The sequence below is a fragment of the Nicotiana tomentosiformis genome, chromosome 12 (assembly GCF_000390325.3).
Source record: "Nicotiana tomentosiformis chromosome 12, ASM39032v3, whole genome shotgun sequence".
In the NCBI taxonomy this organism is placed as follows: Eukaryota; Viridiplantae; Streptophyta; class Magnoliopsida; order Solanales; family Solanaceae; genus Nicotiana; species Nicotiana tomentosiformis.
The window spans coordinates 32502905-32520783 of record NC_090823.1 but is presented as its reverse complement, the minus strand read 5'-3'; the positions used below and the strand labels follow the sequence as shown (position 1 = coordinate 32520783).

Sequence of the window (17879 nt, the reverse complement as noted above, 5' to 3'; positions counted from 1 at the left end):
ACTATTTCTTTAGGAGGTGAAGATCAAGGTGTTGGAAAGACGCTCTCAAAAGTCAAAGAACCACCTACTCTAATCCCAAAAGTAGTTAAACAACATAAGAAAAGGACGCTTAAATCCTCAAAGGCAGCTTTGAAAGAGGTGGTGTTCACTTCAATAGATATAGAGAAACGCCCTCCAGTTCTTCCATTTAACACGCAAGTTCCTCAAGATACAAGCCAGAGTACCAATGAAGATCAAAATTGAAAAAGAAAACAGCCTAACCCAGTAGAGATCGTAGAGGTTCCAAGTGTTGATAGTCCCTCAAGAACGCATACGGTTTGTAACAAAGAGGTAAAAATACAATCACCTTGCCTCTCTCTCTCTCTCTCTCTCTCTCTCTCTCTCTCTCTCTCTCTCTCTCTCTCTCTCTCTCTCTCTATATATATATATATATATATATATATATATATATCGAACGAATACCTTCACTAAAAATTACCTACTTTCTTTGCCTTTTTCTTATGTAGTTAAATGCCATTGGGCATCCGATGGTATCCCCACATGACAAGCTGCAAGTGAGTGATGAATCTATTGGAGGGCCTACGTCTAACGTGAGGTCGTCTTCAAAGGCATCATCTCTTCCTCATGACAAAGCCTAAAAAGACAACTCCAAATGGGATAACTCGCGTTCCACTAATGACAAATGCAACCGTGTCTATTTTTGAAGGAAAGAGCATTGTCTTTAATAGCAAAAAGGAATTCATCTTGGGGCTTTAGGAGGATATTTGCAATAGACTCTCCAAAACTCGTGCAGAACTGCTCTCATCTTATAGGGAGCAAATCACTGAGATTTTCGAGGATATGAAAAAGGCGAATATTTTAGATTTTTCTCCATTATAGTGTTTACTAGATTCTCTTTTCGAGCTTGCTTCTTCATATGACCAACAGTGATCCAATTTGGCTGATAAGATGAGTCAAGATGAGAAGCTGGAGCTGATTTCCAAAGCTAAGGAGCGTCTTGAATCATTCAAACTTGAAGCAAGTGAGAAAGTCAAGAAAGTTTCCTCTAGTGAAAAGAAACTGAAGAGAGTTGTGAAGAAGTTGCAGACATTACAACAAGAGAGGGACAACCTCAAAGGTGTTATAGAAGCGACTCAAAAGGAGGTTGAAGAGATTCAAGAAAAAGTTTCAGCTGCCGAGACTGAAGTCTCTTCATATGACAACATAAATTTGCTGATTGTTGATGATTCGGCCAATTTGGAGGAGAAGAAGAAGAACTTGGAGACTAGTTGTCAAGAATTGATCAACTACAAATTTTGTTTAGATTAGGCTATTAGCATTATCTCCCCTTTTATCTTTATGTTAGATTGACCTAGTAGATATTTATTTCATCTTAAATAAGATTACTTCTCCTTTGCTTTACATTGTCCGACTTTTATCTTAGTCGCATGATTTTCAGATTTACGCGCTTGTAATGAAAGATTCATATCTTGTCGTGGGAGAGTGCAAATAACGAAATATTTGATTTCTCGAAAATTAGACTTCAATATCTAAAATATATCAGTATCTTCATATGACAACGTAAATTTGTTGACTGTTGATGATTCGGCCAATTTGGAGCAGAAGAAGAAGAACTTGGAGGCTAGCTGTCAAGAATTGATCAACTACAAGTTTTGTTTAGATTAGGCTATTAGCATTATCTCCCCTTTTATCTTTATGTTAGATTGACCTAGTAGATATTTATTTCATCTTAAATAAGGTTACTTCTCTTTTGCTTTACATTGTCCGACTTTTATCTTAGTCGCATGATTTTCAGATTTACGCGCTTGTAACGAAAGATTCATATCTTGTCGTGGGAGAGTCCAAATAACGAAATGTTTTATTTTTTGAAAATTAGACTTCAATATCTAAAACATATCCAAAAATTGGAATCAAACACCTTCAGAATCGCCTCAGATAATATTTTAAAACCAACTTTAGATTCCACCAAGTTGAAAATTTTAGATTTGCGCAGTCTCACCAAAAATATCATATCTTGGTATAGAAAAGCCAAAATCATGAACAGTTTGATTTTATGAAAACTTAACTTACAAATATATAACATATCCAAAATGCAAGATCTAGTGCCTTAAGGATAGTTTCAGATAATAGTTCAAAATCAATATTAAATTCTGACGCGGCGACAATTTCAGATTTGCACGACTTCACCAAAACTTTTGTATCTTGATGTAGGAATGTCGAAATAACAAACCGTTTGATCTCTTAGAAACTGAACTTCAAAATATATAACATATCCAAAATTCAAAATTTAATTCATTAAGAATAGATTCAGATAATATTTCTAAGTCAATACTAAATTCTAACACACTGACGATTTTAGATTTGAGCGACTTCACCAAAAGTTTTGTGTCTTGAAGTAGTGACGTCGCAATCATGAACCACTTGATTTTTTGGAAAATAAACATCAAAATCTAAAATACATCTAAAATATAAAATTTAATACCTTAAGTATAGTTTCAGATGATAGTTCGAAGTCGACTTTGGTTTTTGATATGTCGACAGTTCCAAATTAGCGCGACTTTACCAAAATGTTTTGTATCTTGGTGTGGAAGCCTTGAGATTGTAAGACCTTTTTAATTGTCAGAAATTGAAATTCAAGAGCTTCATTCTCACCAAATGCCTTAGGTTCAAGTCTCACTAAATTTGAATCATCGTGAAGGCACGCCAAAAAAATAACTTGAAGGTTTGGCGAACATGAAGGCATAACGAATCCCTCGGACTTCAATGCAAATGCTTGGCAGCCCCCTAAAAGATATTAATCATTTCATTGAAGACATAAATTTACCATAGCGGCCTGCCCTCTTTAAATCAAATGGGATCCAAAGTTTAACAGAATATCTAACTCGATTTCCAAGTGCTGACTGAATGGATTACATTCCATCGTACTTCATTCGGACAACGATTGGGGGATTATGTATCTTTTGAACTTATACGACTGAACTCAAAATAAAACTCTAAATTGTCTACGTACCTCAGTGAATTAATTTGTTTTTATTTTTTTTTATTTCCTAACTTTTGCCTAGGCCGCCTCTTTCGAGATTTTCAACCTAGCGGGCCTCTTTTTTTGTGGTGGGCCGTACACAGTTTAGACTCATGCGGTCTAGGAGTATATGAACATGCAGTTTAGGCTCATGCGTCAAGAAGCGTTGCAACTTCAAGGATAGTACTTCTTCAAAACTTGCCATTGATAGGACCAATTCTCATGCCATCTGCATCAACCAGCTTGTAAGCCCCACTTGAGTAAGCTTCTTGTACGATATATGGCACATCCCATTTTGAAGTAAACTTCCCCATAGGTTTATGGGAAGTAATAATGGGTCTTTGTATGGCAAGGACTTGATCTCCTACTTGAAAGGATATCGGGCGAACTCTTTTATTGAAGGCGCGAGACAATCGAGCTTGATAACATTCAAGACTCTGTTGAGCTTCCAACCTTTTCTCATCAAGAGCCTCCAACTCTGCTAATCGAAGTCGAGCATTATTTTCATCAGTGATTCCTTCTTTAATAGCTAGTCTTAAAGAAGGTATTTGACGCTCGAGTGGCAAGATGACTTAGACTCCATAAACGAGTGAATAAGGAGTCGCTTGTGTTGGCGTGCGGTGAATCATCCTATATGCCCATAAAGCTTCTTCCATACATCATTCCAATCTAGTTTGGATTTGGAGACGACTTTCTTTAACAAGTTGCATAGAGTTTTGTTGAATGCCTCAGCTAGACCATTGGCGGCAGCATTGTACATTGAAGAGTTACGTTGCTTGAAGCCAAAGAGATCACAAATCTTGTTCATCAACCTATTATCGAATGGATTTTCATTATCCGTTATTATGTAACGAGGAATGCCAAAATGATAGATTATGTTTACTCGGATAAAACTTGCAACATTTTCATTCTTTACCTCCTTAAGAGCAACAACTTCAGCCCATTTTGAGAAGTAGTCAGTTGCAGCCAAGATGTATAGGTGCCCACCAGAGGCTTTGGCAGTGGTCCAACAACATCTAATCCCCAAGCATCGAACGGCCAGGATGCCCTAGTCGGGTGCAACACTTCAGGAGGTTGATGAATAAAATTCTCATAGAATTGACAAGCCTTGCATCTTCGAGCGTAGTCCAAGAAATCTTTTACCATCGTTGGCCAATAATATCCCATCCTTTTTATATGGAAGTGGAGCTTTGGTCTAGACTGGTGTGACACACATACCCCAGAATGTGCCTCTTGCAAAGCTTGGAGTGCTTCTTCTTCCCTTAAGCATCACAAGAGTACCCCCTCGAATGACCTTCTGTATAGAGTATCTTTATAGTAAAGGAAGAGAGGTGAATGACGATAGATTTCAGTCCTTCCCCTCGGATTTTCTGGAAGTATCCCATAGATTAAGTAGTCGATAATGGGTTGTCGCCATTCTTCTTTCTCAGCTTTAGAAACAACGACAAGATGCTTGAGTTCATTTCCTTCACCTTCAACCTTATTTGGTGGCGGTACTACCCAGTTTTGGCAGACAGTAACTTGCGCTTGATTAGGCAGGGTTAACGATGAAGCTAGGGCAGCTAAAGCATCAGCCTTCTTGTTTTCTTTACTTGGCACATGTTGAATTGTCACGTCACCGACCCATCCCATTAATGTTTTTAGCATAATCATGATATAGGCGTAGTTCAAGTTTCTTGACCTCGTAACTACCTAAAAGCTGGTTGATCACCAACTGAGAGTCACCAAAGACTTGCAATTGCAACCGCTTCATTTCGACAGCCATTTCAAGCCCAAGTATTAGTGCTTGATACTCAGCAACGTTGTTAGAGCATAGTTGCGTCAACGTAAAAGAGTAGGGCAAAGCTTCACCTTGATAAGTGACAAATACTACACCAGCACTAGCTCCTCCGCGATGTGCAGCACCATCAAAGTACATCTTCCATGGAGGTTGAACTTCAATGACCATTGCGTCTTCATTGGGTAGTTCGTCAGTTAGCTCCCAATCATTAGGTATAGGGTGATCTGCCAAGAAGTCTGCCAATTCTTGTCCTCTTACAACCTTTTGAGGGATGTACAAAATCTCAAATTGTTGAAATTGGAGATACCATCTCGCTAGTCGATTACTAAGAACAAGTTTTGACAACTTGATGGGATTAGCTTTAGAAACAAGACGAACAACATGAGCTTAGAAGTAGTGCTTCAACTTTTGAATTGAGAAGATTAGCGCCAAACACAACTTTTCAATTGGCGAATAATTCAGCTCGTTTGGTGTCATCATCCTGCTCAAGTAGTAGAGAGAGTTGTCTTTCCCCTCACTATTTTCTTGGGCCAACAACGCTCCAACAGACCTTTCTTGTACTGAAATATATAGTATCAATGGCTTTCCAAGCATAGGGGCTACTAAAATCGGAGGCTTCATCAAGTAGGATTTAATACTCTCAAAGGCATTGCTACACGCTTGGTCCCATTTGAAAGGGACACCTTTCTTCATAAGGCGACTGAATGGTTGGCACCTCCCAACTAGGTTTGAAATGAATCTCCTAAGGTACGCTAACTTTCCTTGCAGACTTTTCAATTCGTGAATATCCCTAGGCTCAGGCATTTTCAAAATTGCATCTACTTTGGCTTGATCAATTTCAATCCCTCGATGTCGGAATATGAAACCAAGGAACTTTCCGGAAGTAACTCCAAAGGCGCATTTCAATGGATTCATCCTAAGTTGGTACCTCCGCAGCAATTCAAACACCATTCTCAAGTCTTTCAAGTGGTCGCCCTTCTTTCTTGATTTTAACACCAAGTTGTCCACATAACATTCGACTTTTTTATGGAGGAGGTCGTCAAAAATATTCTGCGTAGCCCATTGATAAGTAGCGCCAGCGTTCTTCAAGCCAAAAGGAATTACCCTGTAGCAATAAATACCCTTAGGGGTGCGGAATGCAGTAAGCTCTTCATCTTTTGGTGCCATGCGAATTTGGTTATAGCCTGACGAACTATCCATAAATGACATTGCCTCATACCCAGTAGTAGCATCGATCATCAGCTCTAGAATAGGAAGCGGGAATTTATCTTTGGGACACGCATTGTTGAGATCCCTGAAGTCGACGCACACTCGAATCTGGCCATTCTTCTTCCTTACAGGGATAATACTTGAAACCCACGTCGGGTATTTAACTTCCCGAATAAATCCAGCTTCAATAAGTTTGTTAACTTCAGTTTCAATTAGGGGAACCAAGTCCGGCCTAAAGCACCTTTGAGCTCGCTTAATAGGACGAGCGCCATTCTTGGCCGCAAGGTAATGGACTGCTAATTTAGGGTCCAAGCCAAGCATTTCTTTGTAACTCCAAGCAAAGACATCCCTAAACTCCTTAAGTAACTCAACATAAGTGCTTTCTTCATCAACTTCTAGCAAAACACTTAGGTAGGTGGGTCTTGGTTCTTCATCAGTGCTAAGGTTAACTTCTTTTAAGACATCAATCGTTGCCTTCACCCCTTCTTCAAGTTACATGGGAGCATCTTTCGCATCTTCATCTTCTTGAGGGTCCCCATCGTTGAAGGATATGTGATAACACAGTGAAACATCATCCAATTTCTCGCCATCCTCCATTAGAGATAAAATACCATACTCGCCTTGTGCAGTAACATGATACGAAGAACCCACACTTTCTTCGTCTTTATCACGTTCTTTAGTGTAGACCACAGTGTATGGCTTCACCTTCAGTACCCCATCGCACGAACCCATGACTTTTGTTTGTCGCTTCATTCTAGAATAAACCAAACTTTGGAAATCTTTAGAGATCTTCTGAATTTTGGGTGAAGCGGATGTTCTTGTATTTCGATAATTTCTCTGGAACTTATTCCACTTCTTTAATGAACCCAATCTCTCAAATACGAAAGTTCTCACAGTTAATTTTCCAAGTGAATCAAAGACAGAAGGCATGTTAGAAGCGGCAGATTCGTCTTCTACAGTGATATAATTGCTGCTCGCCCTTCTTATGGAGATGCGCACTGGTGACGGTTGCTTGTATCCCAAACCTTCATGTGGTTTCCTCTTCGCAGCTTCTGATGGGAGCTTCCCTAACTTTGATGGCTCATTGGGATTGTATCCAGCTCTTGCAAATAGCCTGTAAGTGTTAGGATCAAAACCTTCATCTGTTCGTTTTGTAGGGAGTGCCACATTCTGCAAATGATTTTGGGCTACAAACCCTGCAAGTGGCTTCGAGGAAACTTTACTGCGTCAATTCGTTTTACCGGAAGAGTTAATTCCTTTAGCATGTTAATTTGGAGATTCGATGATTCACCTTCATCTTTCTTCCTTTTAGGGATATATTGGAGCACGGGATTTACTTTCTTGCCATAAGACGCAATATCCCCTCTATGAGATTTATTCGTGTCGGGTTGTACCCCCTCAGTAACAACTTTGGCTTTACCAGCAGTCACCTCAGCTCTCTTAGCCGTGAGCTCGCCATCCTTGTCATTCATGACATCATCAACTTTTAGCTTCTTCACAATGTTGTTCTTCAAGTAGAACTTTGCATCGGCGAAGTGTGACTCAGCCTCGGTGAATGGCTCGTCATCAACAATTATCTTCTTCTCGACTTCACATTCATAGTATTTTAAACATTGATGGTAGGTAGATGGAACCACTTTATTCTTATATATCCAAGGCCTTCCAAGCAAGGCGTTGTATGAAGTCTTTGCATCGATCACATGCAGCCATGCACTTGATTGCATATCTTCAATGGTGATTCCCAACCTGATCACACCTATGGCTCTTTGCCCCTCTTGGTTGAATCCTTGGATCGTCACACGACTTTTCGAAAGTTCGTTCATGGGAATACCGAGTTCTTTCACAGTGCGAATTGGCAAGATGTTCACTGAGGATCCTCCATCAACCAAAATTCGATTTACCCTTTCATCACGCATATAGCCAACCAGGTACAACGGGCGGTTATGAAGAGTGTCACCTAGTAGAAGGTCGTCATTTGTGAACATAACTTTTTCCTCGCATGCGTTAACTTCTTGAGGGATAGACTCGATGAGCTTTTCTGGAGATGGTGCCAACGGTAGGTGTAACGACCCAACCGGTCGTTTTGACTTTTAAAACCCCATTCCCCTAAATAAAACTTCCTGTATGTGATTTAAATGATTTATGACTTGTGGGGATAGTTGGTTCGGGATTTGGAAGTGTTTGGGTTGAAATCGGAACACTTGGTTCCTTAAGTTGGCTTTAAAAGGCCAAGTTTGACTTTGGTCAACTTTTTGAGCAAACAGACTCTGGATCGGGCCGTACGTCCTCGCAGAAATCGTGCTTAATAATAATAATAATTACACGATACTTGGACATTTTATTATAGCTTGTAAAGCTATTTGATAAATTAGAATTTTTATTGAAATTGAATTGCAGCTTGTAAAGATATTTGATAAATTGAAATTTTTATTGAATTTGAAGGACTTAATTAATAGATTAGAAATTATTTGAATTGAAGAAATTTAATTAATATATTGATAATTATTGGAATTGAAGGAATTTAATTACTTCTGCTGGTTCAATAAAATTATTGTTAACTCTGTGAATCACGTTGATATAAATATTTCTATTTTCATGATTATTTAATATTATTGACCCATAGTGAGTGTCATAGTCGGCCATCTCGTCTCTACCTCTTCGAGATTAGGCTTGATACTTATTGGGTACACGTTATTTTCGTACTCATACTGTACTTGCTGCATATTTTATTGTACAGGTACATATATGTATAATGGCCTTGTGGGCTCAGAGGTGTGGTTAATAATTGTGGGGATATAGGTGAGCTGCATTCTATATTACGATCTGCAGCTAACAGAATCTCCGTCAGAGTTATTATACTTTCCTATCTAATTTGTATTCTGGACAGATGCTGTATTTTATTTTAATTTCCTAGTAAATGCTTATGCTCTTGTGATACCGGATTTTGGGAATGGTTGTGAATTGTTTAGAAATTTAATTTTTTTTTAAAATATTTATCATTTACTCTATGAGTTTTATCTTTACTATTTCATTGAAGAAATTTTTATTTCAAAAACACTAAAATGGGTAATTAAGTAAATTGATTATGGTTGGCTTGCCTAACAGTGGTGTCTGGCACCATCACGACCTATAGGTGAAATTGGGTCGTGACAACATGGTATCAGAGCATTAGATTCACGTAGGTCTCACGAGTCATGAGCAAGTCTAGTAGAGTCTTACGGATCAGTACTGAGACGTCTGTGCTTATCTTCGAGAGGCTACAGGGTTGTTAGGAATACTTTCCTTTTTGATTCCTCATTGTCCGATTCAATTCCTTTGAGGCTTATGCCTACATTTCCTTCCTATTCAATCTTATGCGACGTGAAGCGCTTGTTATACATTGAGGATCGAGAAAAGTTTTAATGGTACTACAGGTGTAGTACAAGATACTTCTCCTTGTGTAATTAATTGGGCTGTTGTCATCGCCTTGCGAAAGGCCGCTCTGTCATTTCAAATTAAGTATCAGTACTACCTAAGGTTTTGAGATTTGGCATTGATTGTTATGAAGATTCATGCGTTGTTATCGCATAGTGTTTATGAAATGAAAAAAAAATGTTCGACTATGTATCAGGGCAGTAAACGACTTGAAAGAAGGTTTTCTCAGTACATGATTCAGAGGTTTCATGTTTTAATTCCAGCGGAGAAAAGGCAACCGGACTATGAATGTTCATGTTTGGGGTTGATGGAGTAACGAAGCTTGATATTTTCGAGTGTGGTAGAGTTCTCAATTTTGATGTGGTGTCATCGCCTTGTAAAATGCGTTAAGGTTCGCCAGTGTTATAGTTTTCTTCAACTCGCCTTCACGACGGAGTGTTAGGAATTAGTATAGGGGAAGCAGTCATTAGAGATCGCGGTGTGCAGTAATTCAGGATCGAAGCAGTGTTTCTAGTATTGATGTCTCGAGAAGGATGATCGTCAGAAAGGTTTAAAGCTGGTAACGAGCTATTGGTTCAAGTGCTACAGAGACGTATTTTGTGTTAAGGCAACAACTGGGCAGCGAAGGATGAGGAAGGACATGTGGAAGGTGCCTTGCGGTGGTTAGGTTCCGAAAAGGCCAAGTGTAAGAAAATGAAAGCAGAGTAGTTGCTTAAAGGAGATGGTTGACCAAAGTGGGAGAGTGGCAAGGTAGCACATGGGTTACGTGGTAGGATGATTACATGTCTTGAGGAACATTTGGAGTGATTTGGGATGTAAAATGGACAGTGACTAGGTTTACGGACTTAATTTAGAATATTGGCTGCTATATTGAGGAAGATTGGATACAACAGGAGGGAGTTGCTTGATATGAAGAAAGATACAACATGACTTTGGATTGGAATGTATTGTCGCACCTTTAGTTGACGTCCATGAGGAGTGAACAGACTCGTGCAGCTGGTGAATGAGCTCGGACTCAGGATGATCTACTGATTTCATAGCAATTGCACCCAATGCAGCGACGTTGGAATATGTCGGCATATAATTTCCACATGTGGGTTATCTCCTGTGAGCAGGTTAGCAGTCGTGTGGTGTTGACGAAGCTTCTTCGAAGAATTCTACTGGTTACCCGGTAAGAGATTTAATATGTAAATGTGGCTAGTGGTTCAGAGTGTTTATTAAAGGTTAGTAGAAGGATTTTGAGAAAAATTTGGCGAGTTGCGTGTGCAGGATCATGTCAACGATGAAGAAAGAATCTCGGTGGATTTCAGAATTTTGTAATTGTAGCTTCAAGCTAAGTGGGAGAGCCCCATCGCCTATGATTGGATTGCGTAGTGTCAAGTTGTGCGGTTTCTGGTTATCGATGTATTGGTGGGTCATTGCAACTAAGGAAAGAAAACTTCAGTGGTAATTTGAGCAAAGGATTTGGGGAATGTGTGCCATATTTGGCCTTATCAATTCATATTCAGGTTTTTGGAAGACTCAGAGTTTATGCTTCGTATAGATGTAATGTACAGAAAAGTGAGACAGTCAGATGTTTCCTTGATAAAGTGTCCATGCGCTAGCAGAGCCTTGGAATTGATCATGTTTGGGAACAAGTCGGAGCAAGTGACTCTCAATAACGGTCTTAGCGGGTTCAAAAATTTAAAGTGGTGTGTCTAAGGATCTCGAGTTCGTAGTCTGGTTGAGTATTGAGCTTTTGCAGCAGATTATGAAACAGGGCTTGGAGTACTCTGCGTTATCTTTAGGTTGTGGTGTAGCATATGAAACGGAAGAAAATAACTTCGGATTGAAAAAACAAAAAAAAAGTATCAGAATGGGTGTAATAGTTGAAGATGAAAAAGTGCGCACAAGGAGGGGTATGAGATGATTTGTGGATTTTGAAACAGCGTGGTCTCGTGAAATAACGTCACTTAGGATGAGTGCGGATTTGAGTTCGTGATGTAATGAATGAAGCTATTATTATTTCTAAGGCATGTTGAGAATAAATTGAGAAAAAGACGGGTCGGCTAACAATGGTTGAATCGGCATGATGGTGGTAATGACTAGTTCCTTCAGCGCATAGAGTTATGCATGTAATTTGTGGCGGTACGTGCGAGGCTTGGCAGCCGCCGTAATTGATTTTATCTGGAGGAATTCAAGTATTATGGCATGTTATGTGTAGAGGGATCCCGAAAAAGTTATGGTGGCTTAGACCACTACTTGAGGCCGGTATTTTCTACGGATATAGGAATTCAGTCACGTGTTGCAATGGTTCTCTTGAAATGCGTTAAGAAGAAGGTTTCTATATGATGAAGTGTTTACTCTATTAGTGGTTCGGGAGTTATGATGGAATTCTTGTACTCCTGCGCATGGGCGTGGTTAAGTGCACTAAGTAGCATGGGATTCGAAAGTTGAGGATTTAAGATTTTGGTTCGGTGTTGACAAGGATGTCATGAGCTCGGATAAGCAGGAAAGGAATTTAGATGTTTAAAGTAAGATGGTATTGTTTTTGAAATCATCTAAGGTCGATGTCAGGTGTAAGAGACCTTGTGTAGTGATTTATGGATTTTGGATATGCTTTACAACATTAGTGTAACCGGTAGCATGGATGTGCAGACTTATTACCTAGTGCGAAAGGTCGTGGGAGCGTGTCTCACAGAAATATTGTGTAAGAGTGACATGTAGTCACTTGATTGAGTGAAGATTGAAACCAAGTATGAATATTGTGGTAATATCGTTGATTCGAGAATTTATGCCTGGAGGGCGCTCTGTTCATTTGGTTGTGGACTGTGGAAATTATTTCGATTATGATGGCTATTCTTGTGTGTTATGGGAAAAAGGGTTATTATGGATCCTTGAAAGGTTATTAGCCTAGTACAGTGCGATCAGAATCGGCTTGAGGTATGTGGATGGATTTAAATATGAATACGGGCTCTATCTTAGGCCGAATGTGTTCATTTCAGCATAAAAGCTCTCTATGGTGGAGTATTCGGACGTTGGATGTTGTTTTGTTGTCGGTTATTTCATGTAATACTATATTGTGCCGTGTGAGTTATGAAATGGCTTGATAAATTTCTTATGTGATGAGGTTTCGCGTAGCGATGGTGTTATGTGAGCAGGATGGCTCTCGAGATTCATATCATATATCACACCTTAGTTGTGCTTGAGTTTTGTAGCGTATGGCACTGTCGGTCCTTCCAGGGATGATATTATGCACTGAGCGTGCTTGTGTCCGATATTCAGATATTTTGTTGTAATGAGCATTTTAGCTCAGTAAGTATTTTCTTATAGATTTGTGCGGATCGGGTGGCACGCCGCCACGGGTATGTTGTTTGGATCAGGTTGCACGTCGTAACAGTGTGATGTTGAGTACAGTCCCCTATATTCTATTTTGTGTGTTTGTGTCCCATTTTCTGAGGAAGGTTCATGATACCTTTTCAGTTGTCTAGTTAGTCATGTGGGTTGAGTAATCCTTTCCAGAGTTCGTTTTTCTTATATATCGCAATCGAGGCCGTAGCTTATTAGCTCATCGTGGCATCATATGAGGCTCTTTTTTTATCATGTCTGAGGTGGTTTATTGCCTGAGCAACTTATACATGGTGAGACGAGATTATTGGATTTGGGATTTGTGCGATCAGATTATATGGAGTGTAATAAAGAGCAAATACCATTATTTGGTTATAATGAGGCAATGGTTCTTGTCATAAGGAGAAACTTAATAATTGTTGACTCGGCAGTTGATTATGAATTTCTACACATTTATTCCATCGTGGAAGCATTTCAAGAGTTAGAACATGACTTATATGTATCATGAGGTGTGTTGTGAATATCAGATTCGTGAAATTTTGGCTATTGTTATCGGAGGATGTTATTATAGTCATATGAATGATGCGGTACATGGTCTAAATTCAACAAAGGTATGCAATCTTGTATTAGTGCATCGTGTAGTGATTGATACGACATTCATATGTTGGAAACAGGCATGGTGGAGAATTCTGGATGTTAGAATTGTGCTCTAAGGCTTATTTGCTTAAATAAATGGGAGAAGTTAATATGCTCAACTGGGTGTGGTAGCACGGGTAGGTACACGAGGTGTTAAACAGTAATTTTGGATAACTCCAGAACACTCTTTAGCACGTTCGAGGACGAACGTATATTTAAGTGGGAGAGAATGTAATGACCCAACCGGTTGTTTTGACTTTTAGAACCCCGTTCCCCTAAATAAAACTTTCCGTATGTGCTTTAAATGATTTATGACTTGTGGGGATGGTTGGTTCGGGATTTAGAAGTGTTTGGATTGAAATCGGAACACTTGGATCCTTAAGTTTTTGGTCAACTTTTTGAGCAAACAGACTCTGGATCGGGCCGTACGTCCTCGGCAGAAATCGTGCTTAATAATAATAATAATAATTACACGATACTTGGACATTTTATTATAGCTTGTAAAGCTATTTGATAAATTAGAATTTTTATTGAAATTGAATTGCAGCTTGTAAAGCTATTTGATAAATTGGAATTTTTATTGAATTTGAAGGATTTAATTAATAGATTAGAAATTATTTGAATTGAAGGAATTTAATTAATATATTGAGAATTATTGGAATTGAAGGAATTTAATTACTTCTGCTGGTTCAATAAAATTATTGTTAACTCTATGAATCACGTTGATATACATATTTCTATTTTCATGATTATTTAATATTATTGACCCATAGTGAGTGTCAAAGTCGGCCATCTCGTCTCTACCTCTTCGAGATTAGGCTTGATACTTACTGGGTACACGTTATTTTCATACTCATACTGCACTTGCTGCATATTTTATTGTGCAGGTACATATATGTATAGCGGCCTTGTGGGCTCAGAGGTGTGGTTAATAATTGTGGGGATATAGGTGAGCAGCATTCTATATTACGATCCGCAGCTAACAGAATCTCCGTTAAAGTTATTATACTTTCCTGTCTAATTTATATTCTGGACAGATGCTGTATTTTATTTTAATTCCCTAGTAAATGCTCATGCTCTTGTGATACCGGATTTTGAAAATGGTTGTGAATTGTTTAGAAATTTAGTTTTTTTAAAAATATTTATCATTTACTCTATGGGTTTTATCTTTACTATTTCATTGAAAAAAAATTTATTTCAAAAACACTAAAATAGGTAATTAAGTAAATTGATTATGGTTGGCTTGCCTGACAGTGGTGTCTGGCGCCATCACGACCTATAGGTGAAATTGGGTCGTGACAGTAGGTCATCACTCTTTTCTTCCCCTTTATCAGCATTGCAACAAGAGACCTCAATACCATCATGGAAAATCTTCATGCGGAACTAACATGGCAAGAAGTCCTCCAAGGTCACTGGATGTCGTGGCTTTTGAGGGTGGTGCACCTCCACTTTTTCTTTCTTCAAACGCCTAACTGGATTTCGTTTCCTTGGTCCTTTTACCATTATTTTCCTTGTTGGTTGTTCTATTGATTCTTTTCGTGGGCTCCTTTTATGGCGCCTACGACGAGTCACCAATGTCTAACCTTCATCATCATCAGGTTGATCGACTTCAACTTTATTGTTCTCCAGTAATTATCCATCTTTACTTTCTTTAAAACCACATAATTCATCCGGACTGAATGAGCCAAAGGTAATAGAGACTTGGTTTGCATTTGCTTTCTCATCTTCAAGCACGATCTTCTTTTCACGAGCCAAGTCCATAACTTTGTCCTTGAAGACAAAGCACTTCTCTAGAGGGTGGCTCACAAGTCGATGGTATTTGCAGTAATTTGGGTCATTCGTTTTACCAGCTTCATTTCCGCAAGCTCAATGAGATTTAACTCGAGGAATTCTTTAAAAATTGTTGGCACGTCAGAATCCAGAAATGGGTACTCCTTCTTTTGCATTTCTTTTAGAGTCAACTTCCTACTTGGTTTATCTTGAAAAGAAGTGGATTTCGTATTGTGCTTCTTGCTCACCTTTGTTGTGAACTTCACAGGTGATGCGTTGACATTCCTAGCTTCTTTGTTTTTAGACTTGGGTACGAACTTGCCCCACTTCCTGACTTCTTGCTTGTCGTTCACTTTGCGAGGCTCATAGATAGGCAGCCTTTCATTTCCAGCGGAGACCATGCTTAACTCCATATCATAGGCACGAGTCGCAAGTTCTTCAAATGTGCTAGGCTTGATACCTTGCAGGATGTAGCGGAGTCCCCAATGCATGCCTTGGATGAACATCTTTATGCCAGAAGCTTCACTAAGCCTCTCTTTGCAGTTGGGGCTTGTATTCCTCTAATGATTGATAAAGTCGATAACTGTTCACCTTTTCGTTGATGAGTATTTGTGAGTTCTATCATACTCACAGTACATATCGTGTTATAAAAGTGATTGAGGAACTCTTGCTCTAGTTGATCCCAGCTAATGATAGATCCAGTCTCGAGGTCTGTGCACTAGTCAAAAAGCATTTTCTTTTAGCAAGCGTATAAACTACTTGATGAGGTAATCTCCATACGTCCCAGCATTGTTGCACGTCTCAATGAAGTGCGCCACATGTTGCTTTGGATTACCTTTACCATCAAACTGTTGAAACTTTGGAGGTTGATAGCTAACATGCATCTTCAACATATCGACCATTGCAGTGTATGGCTTTGCATATGTAAGGGAGAACTCGGCAGCAACTTCATAATTGTTCTTAATGGTTCCTTCAATGAACTCCTTCAGTTGATCGATTGGAATTATCCCTTCAGATGAGACAGGGATAGCCTTAGCGGATGCTACTTGTCTTGGGGGAGAATCAATCTCTGGAACTTCTGGGAGCTTGCCCGGTGCATGGGTGGATTCTTCTTCCATCAAGATTCCTACCCTATCTGTTAGCTTGTCAATTCTAGCATCTTGATTTTGCATGCACTTGGTCAAGCCAGCGATTGCTTCCGTCAAGTTTGCCAATTGCTCCTCCACAGATGAAGTGTTTGTTACCATGACTTGCATGATCGTCGTGGACGAGGGAGAGTAGTATGGATTATCACATAGATTGATCCTCGATTGGCTCACACTATGTGGTGTAAGTGGGGAGGATACATCACTTGAAGCATCATCATTTTCCTTCGCAGCAGAGTGCTTGGATCCGGAGAGGTCAAGCAGAGCAAGAGTTTTCTTTATCTTTTCAGCAACATCGCTTCCTCCTTCGGGTGCGTTTGTGGAAGATGTTGCTCCTTTTTGAGGATGAAGATCCGAAAACAGGGGTTGATGCGGATGGCACTTGGGGTGCTTGTTATCCTAACGATCTTGCTTTGCTCCTCGTAACTGGTCCAAAGCTTCCAAAGGTAACATCGAGGATGCTTTATACATTAGCATAAAACTTGGAATTAGCAACCTTGGTGGAAGTTGAACTGGAGTTGATTTTCTTTGAAGCCATTTCAATGTTCTTGAACTTTGGTGATTGAAAAGTTGCGATGAGAGGTAGAGATTGTCCCGCTGGGCGTGCCAGAATTTATAGACAATAAATTGGGTCGAGAAAATAAAATCAAGACCGAAAAATATCGCAACAATCATAGTATTTGATTTCAAGTAATTTGAGTGTACAATCTCTATGAATCCTCTGATTCTTCTTTTCAATAGTAAATAAATTCAAGTGCCTTTAAGCTTGATCTTGAACCTATATTTGTTGTCACGAACGATGATCTTGAATTCAACTAGCACGAACTTTGATTTAAACTCGTACTCCTTGAATCTTGATTTGCTCTTCGTTCTTGAGCTTGAACTTGAACTTGATTGCTTGAAGCTTGAAACTTATGGAGGAATTTGCAGCGTTTGATCCACGAGCTTTTTCTTGCTTCTTGTTATAACTTCTGGTATTTTTCTCTCAAGACCCCTATTTATAGTTGTGGGAGGGAAGAGTTATGATAAGAATAAACTCTTTCCGACCAATCAGATTGAAGCGTGACAAGGCCATATTTGATTGGCCAGAACATGTCACTTGCACATGTGGTGCGATTTCATTGGCATTTTAATGTGACTTGGCATGCCTTGTCATTTTGACACGTGGCATGATCCTATTGGCTCTTTTGTTTGACTTGGCGTGCCACGTCATTTGACACGTGAGCATCAAATTGGGCCTCTAGGAAGATGAAATCTTGGGCTTAATGAAGTGGGCTCATCACTTTAACCCAATTAATGGGCTAGCCCAATGGATTAAGACTTATTTATTTAATCCATATATATTTGACTTATAAAATTAATTCAATTATATTAACTCATAATATTTATTTGGCCTAATATATCTTGCATTTAAATATAGTTCAAATTATTTAATAAATTTAATTCTAAAATTTATATGCCTACACATACATTTGACAATATTTAGTGCTATTTGCACCCCTGTTATAATTAGGACAAAGTCGGCATACCGAAAACTTCATAGCAAAATACGTAATTCGATCTTTTAGTACTTCATGTC

At 39.1% G+C, this 17879-nt stretch overlaps 2 protein-coding genes across 2 annotated transcripts; one reads left to right on the top strand and one right to left on the bottom strand.

Annotated features, from left to right (window-relative positions):
- Positions 1 to 948: 948 nt before the first annotated feature.
- LOC138902434 (uncharacterized) lies at positions 949 to 1308 on the top strand. The gene has a single exon (XM_070190301.1). The coding sequence runs from the start codon at positions 949 to 951 to the stop codon at positions 1306 to 1308; it is 360 nt and encodes a 119-aa protein (XP_070046402.1).
- A 2336-nt stretch (positions 1309 to 3644) lies between these two features.
- LOC138902433 (uncharacterized) lies at positions 3645 to 7924 on the bottom strand. Its single transcript, XM_070190300.1, has 7 exons — positions 7765 to 7924; positions 7300 to 7596; positions 6505 to 7204; positions 5921 to 6447; positions 4712 to 5158; positions 4314 to 4605; positions 3645 to 3831 (listed from the first exon to the last, which is right to left on the bottom strand). The coding sequence occupies exons 1-7, from the start codon at positions 7922 to 7924 to the stop codon at positions 3645 to 3647; spliced, it is 2610 nt and encodes an 869-aa protein (XP_070046401.1).
- Between the last annotated feature and the right edge of the window lie 9955 nt (positions 7925 to 17879).

Excerpts from the sequence above, each read along its gene's own strand:
- LOC138902433 (XM_070190300.1), bottom strand. The coding sequence starts at position 7,924 with ATGCGTGATGAAAGGGTAAATCGAATTTTGGTTGATGGAGGATCCTCA. Across the intron at positions 7,205-7,299 it reads TAAAAGGAAGAAAGATGAAG|GGTTTGTAGCCCAAAATCAT; the intron begins GTGAATCATCGA and ends AGCCACTTGCAG. Across the intron at positions 3,832-4,313 it reads AAAGATACTCTATACAGAAG|GTTGATGAACAAGATTTGTG; the intron begins GTCATTCGAGGG and ends ATTCGATAATAG.
- LOC138902434 (XM_070190301.1), top strand. The coding sequence starts at position 949 with ATGAGTCAAGATGAGAAGCTGGAGCTGATTTCCAAAGCTAAGGAGCGT.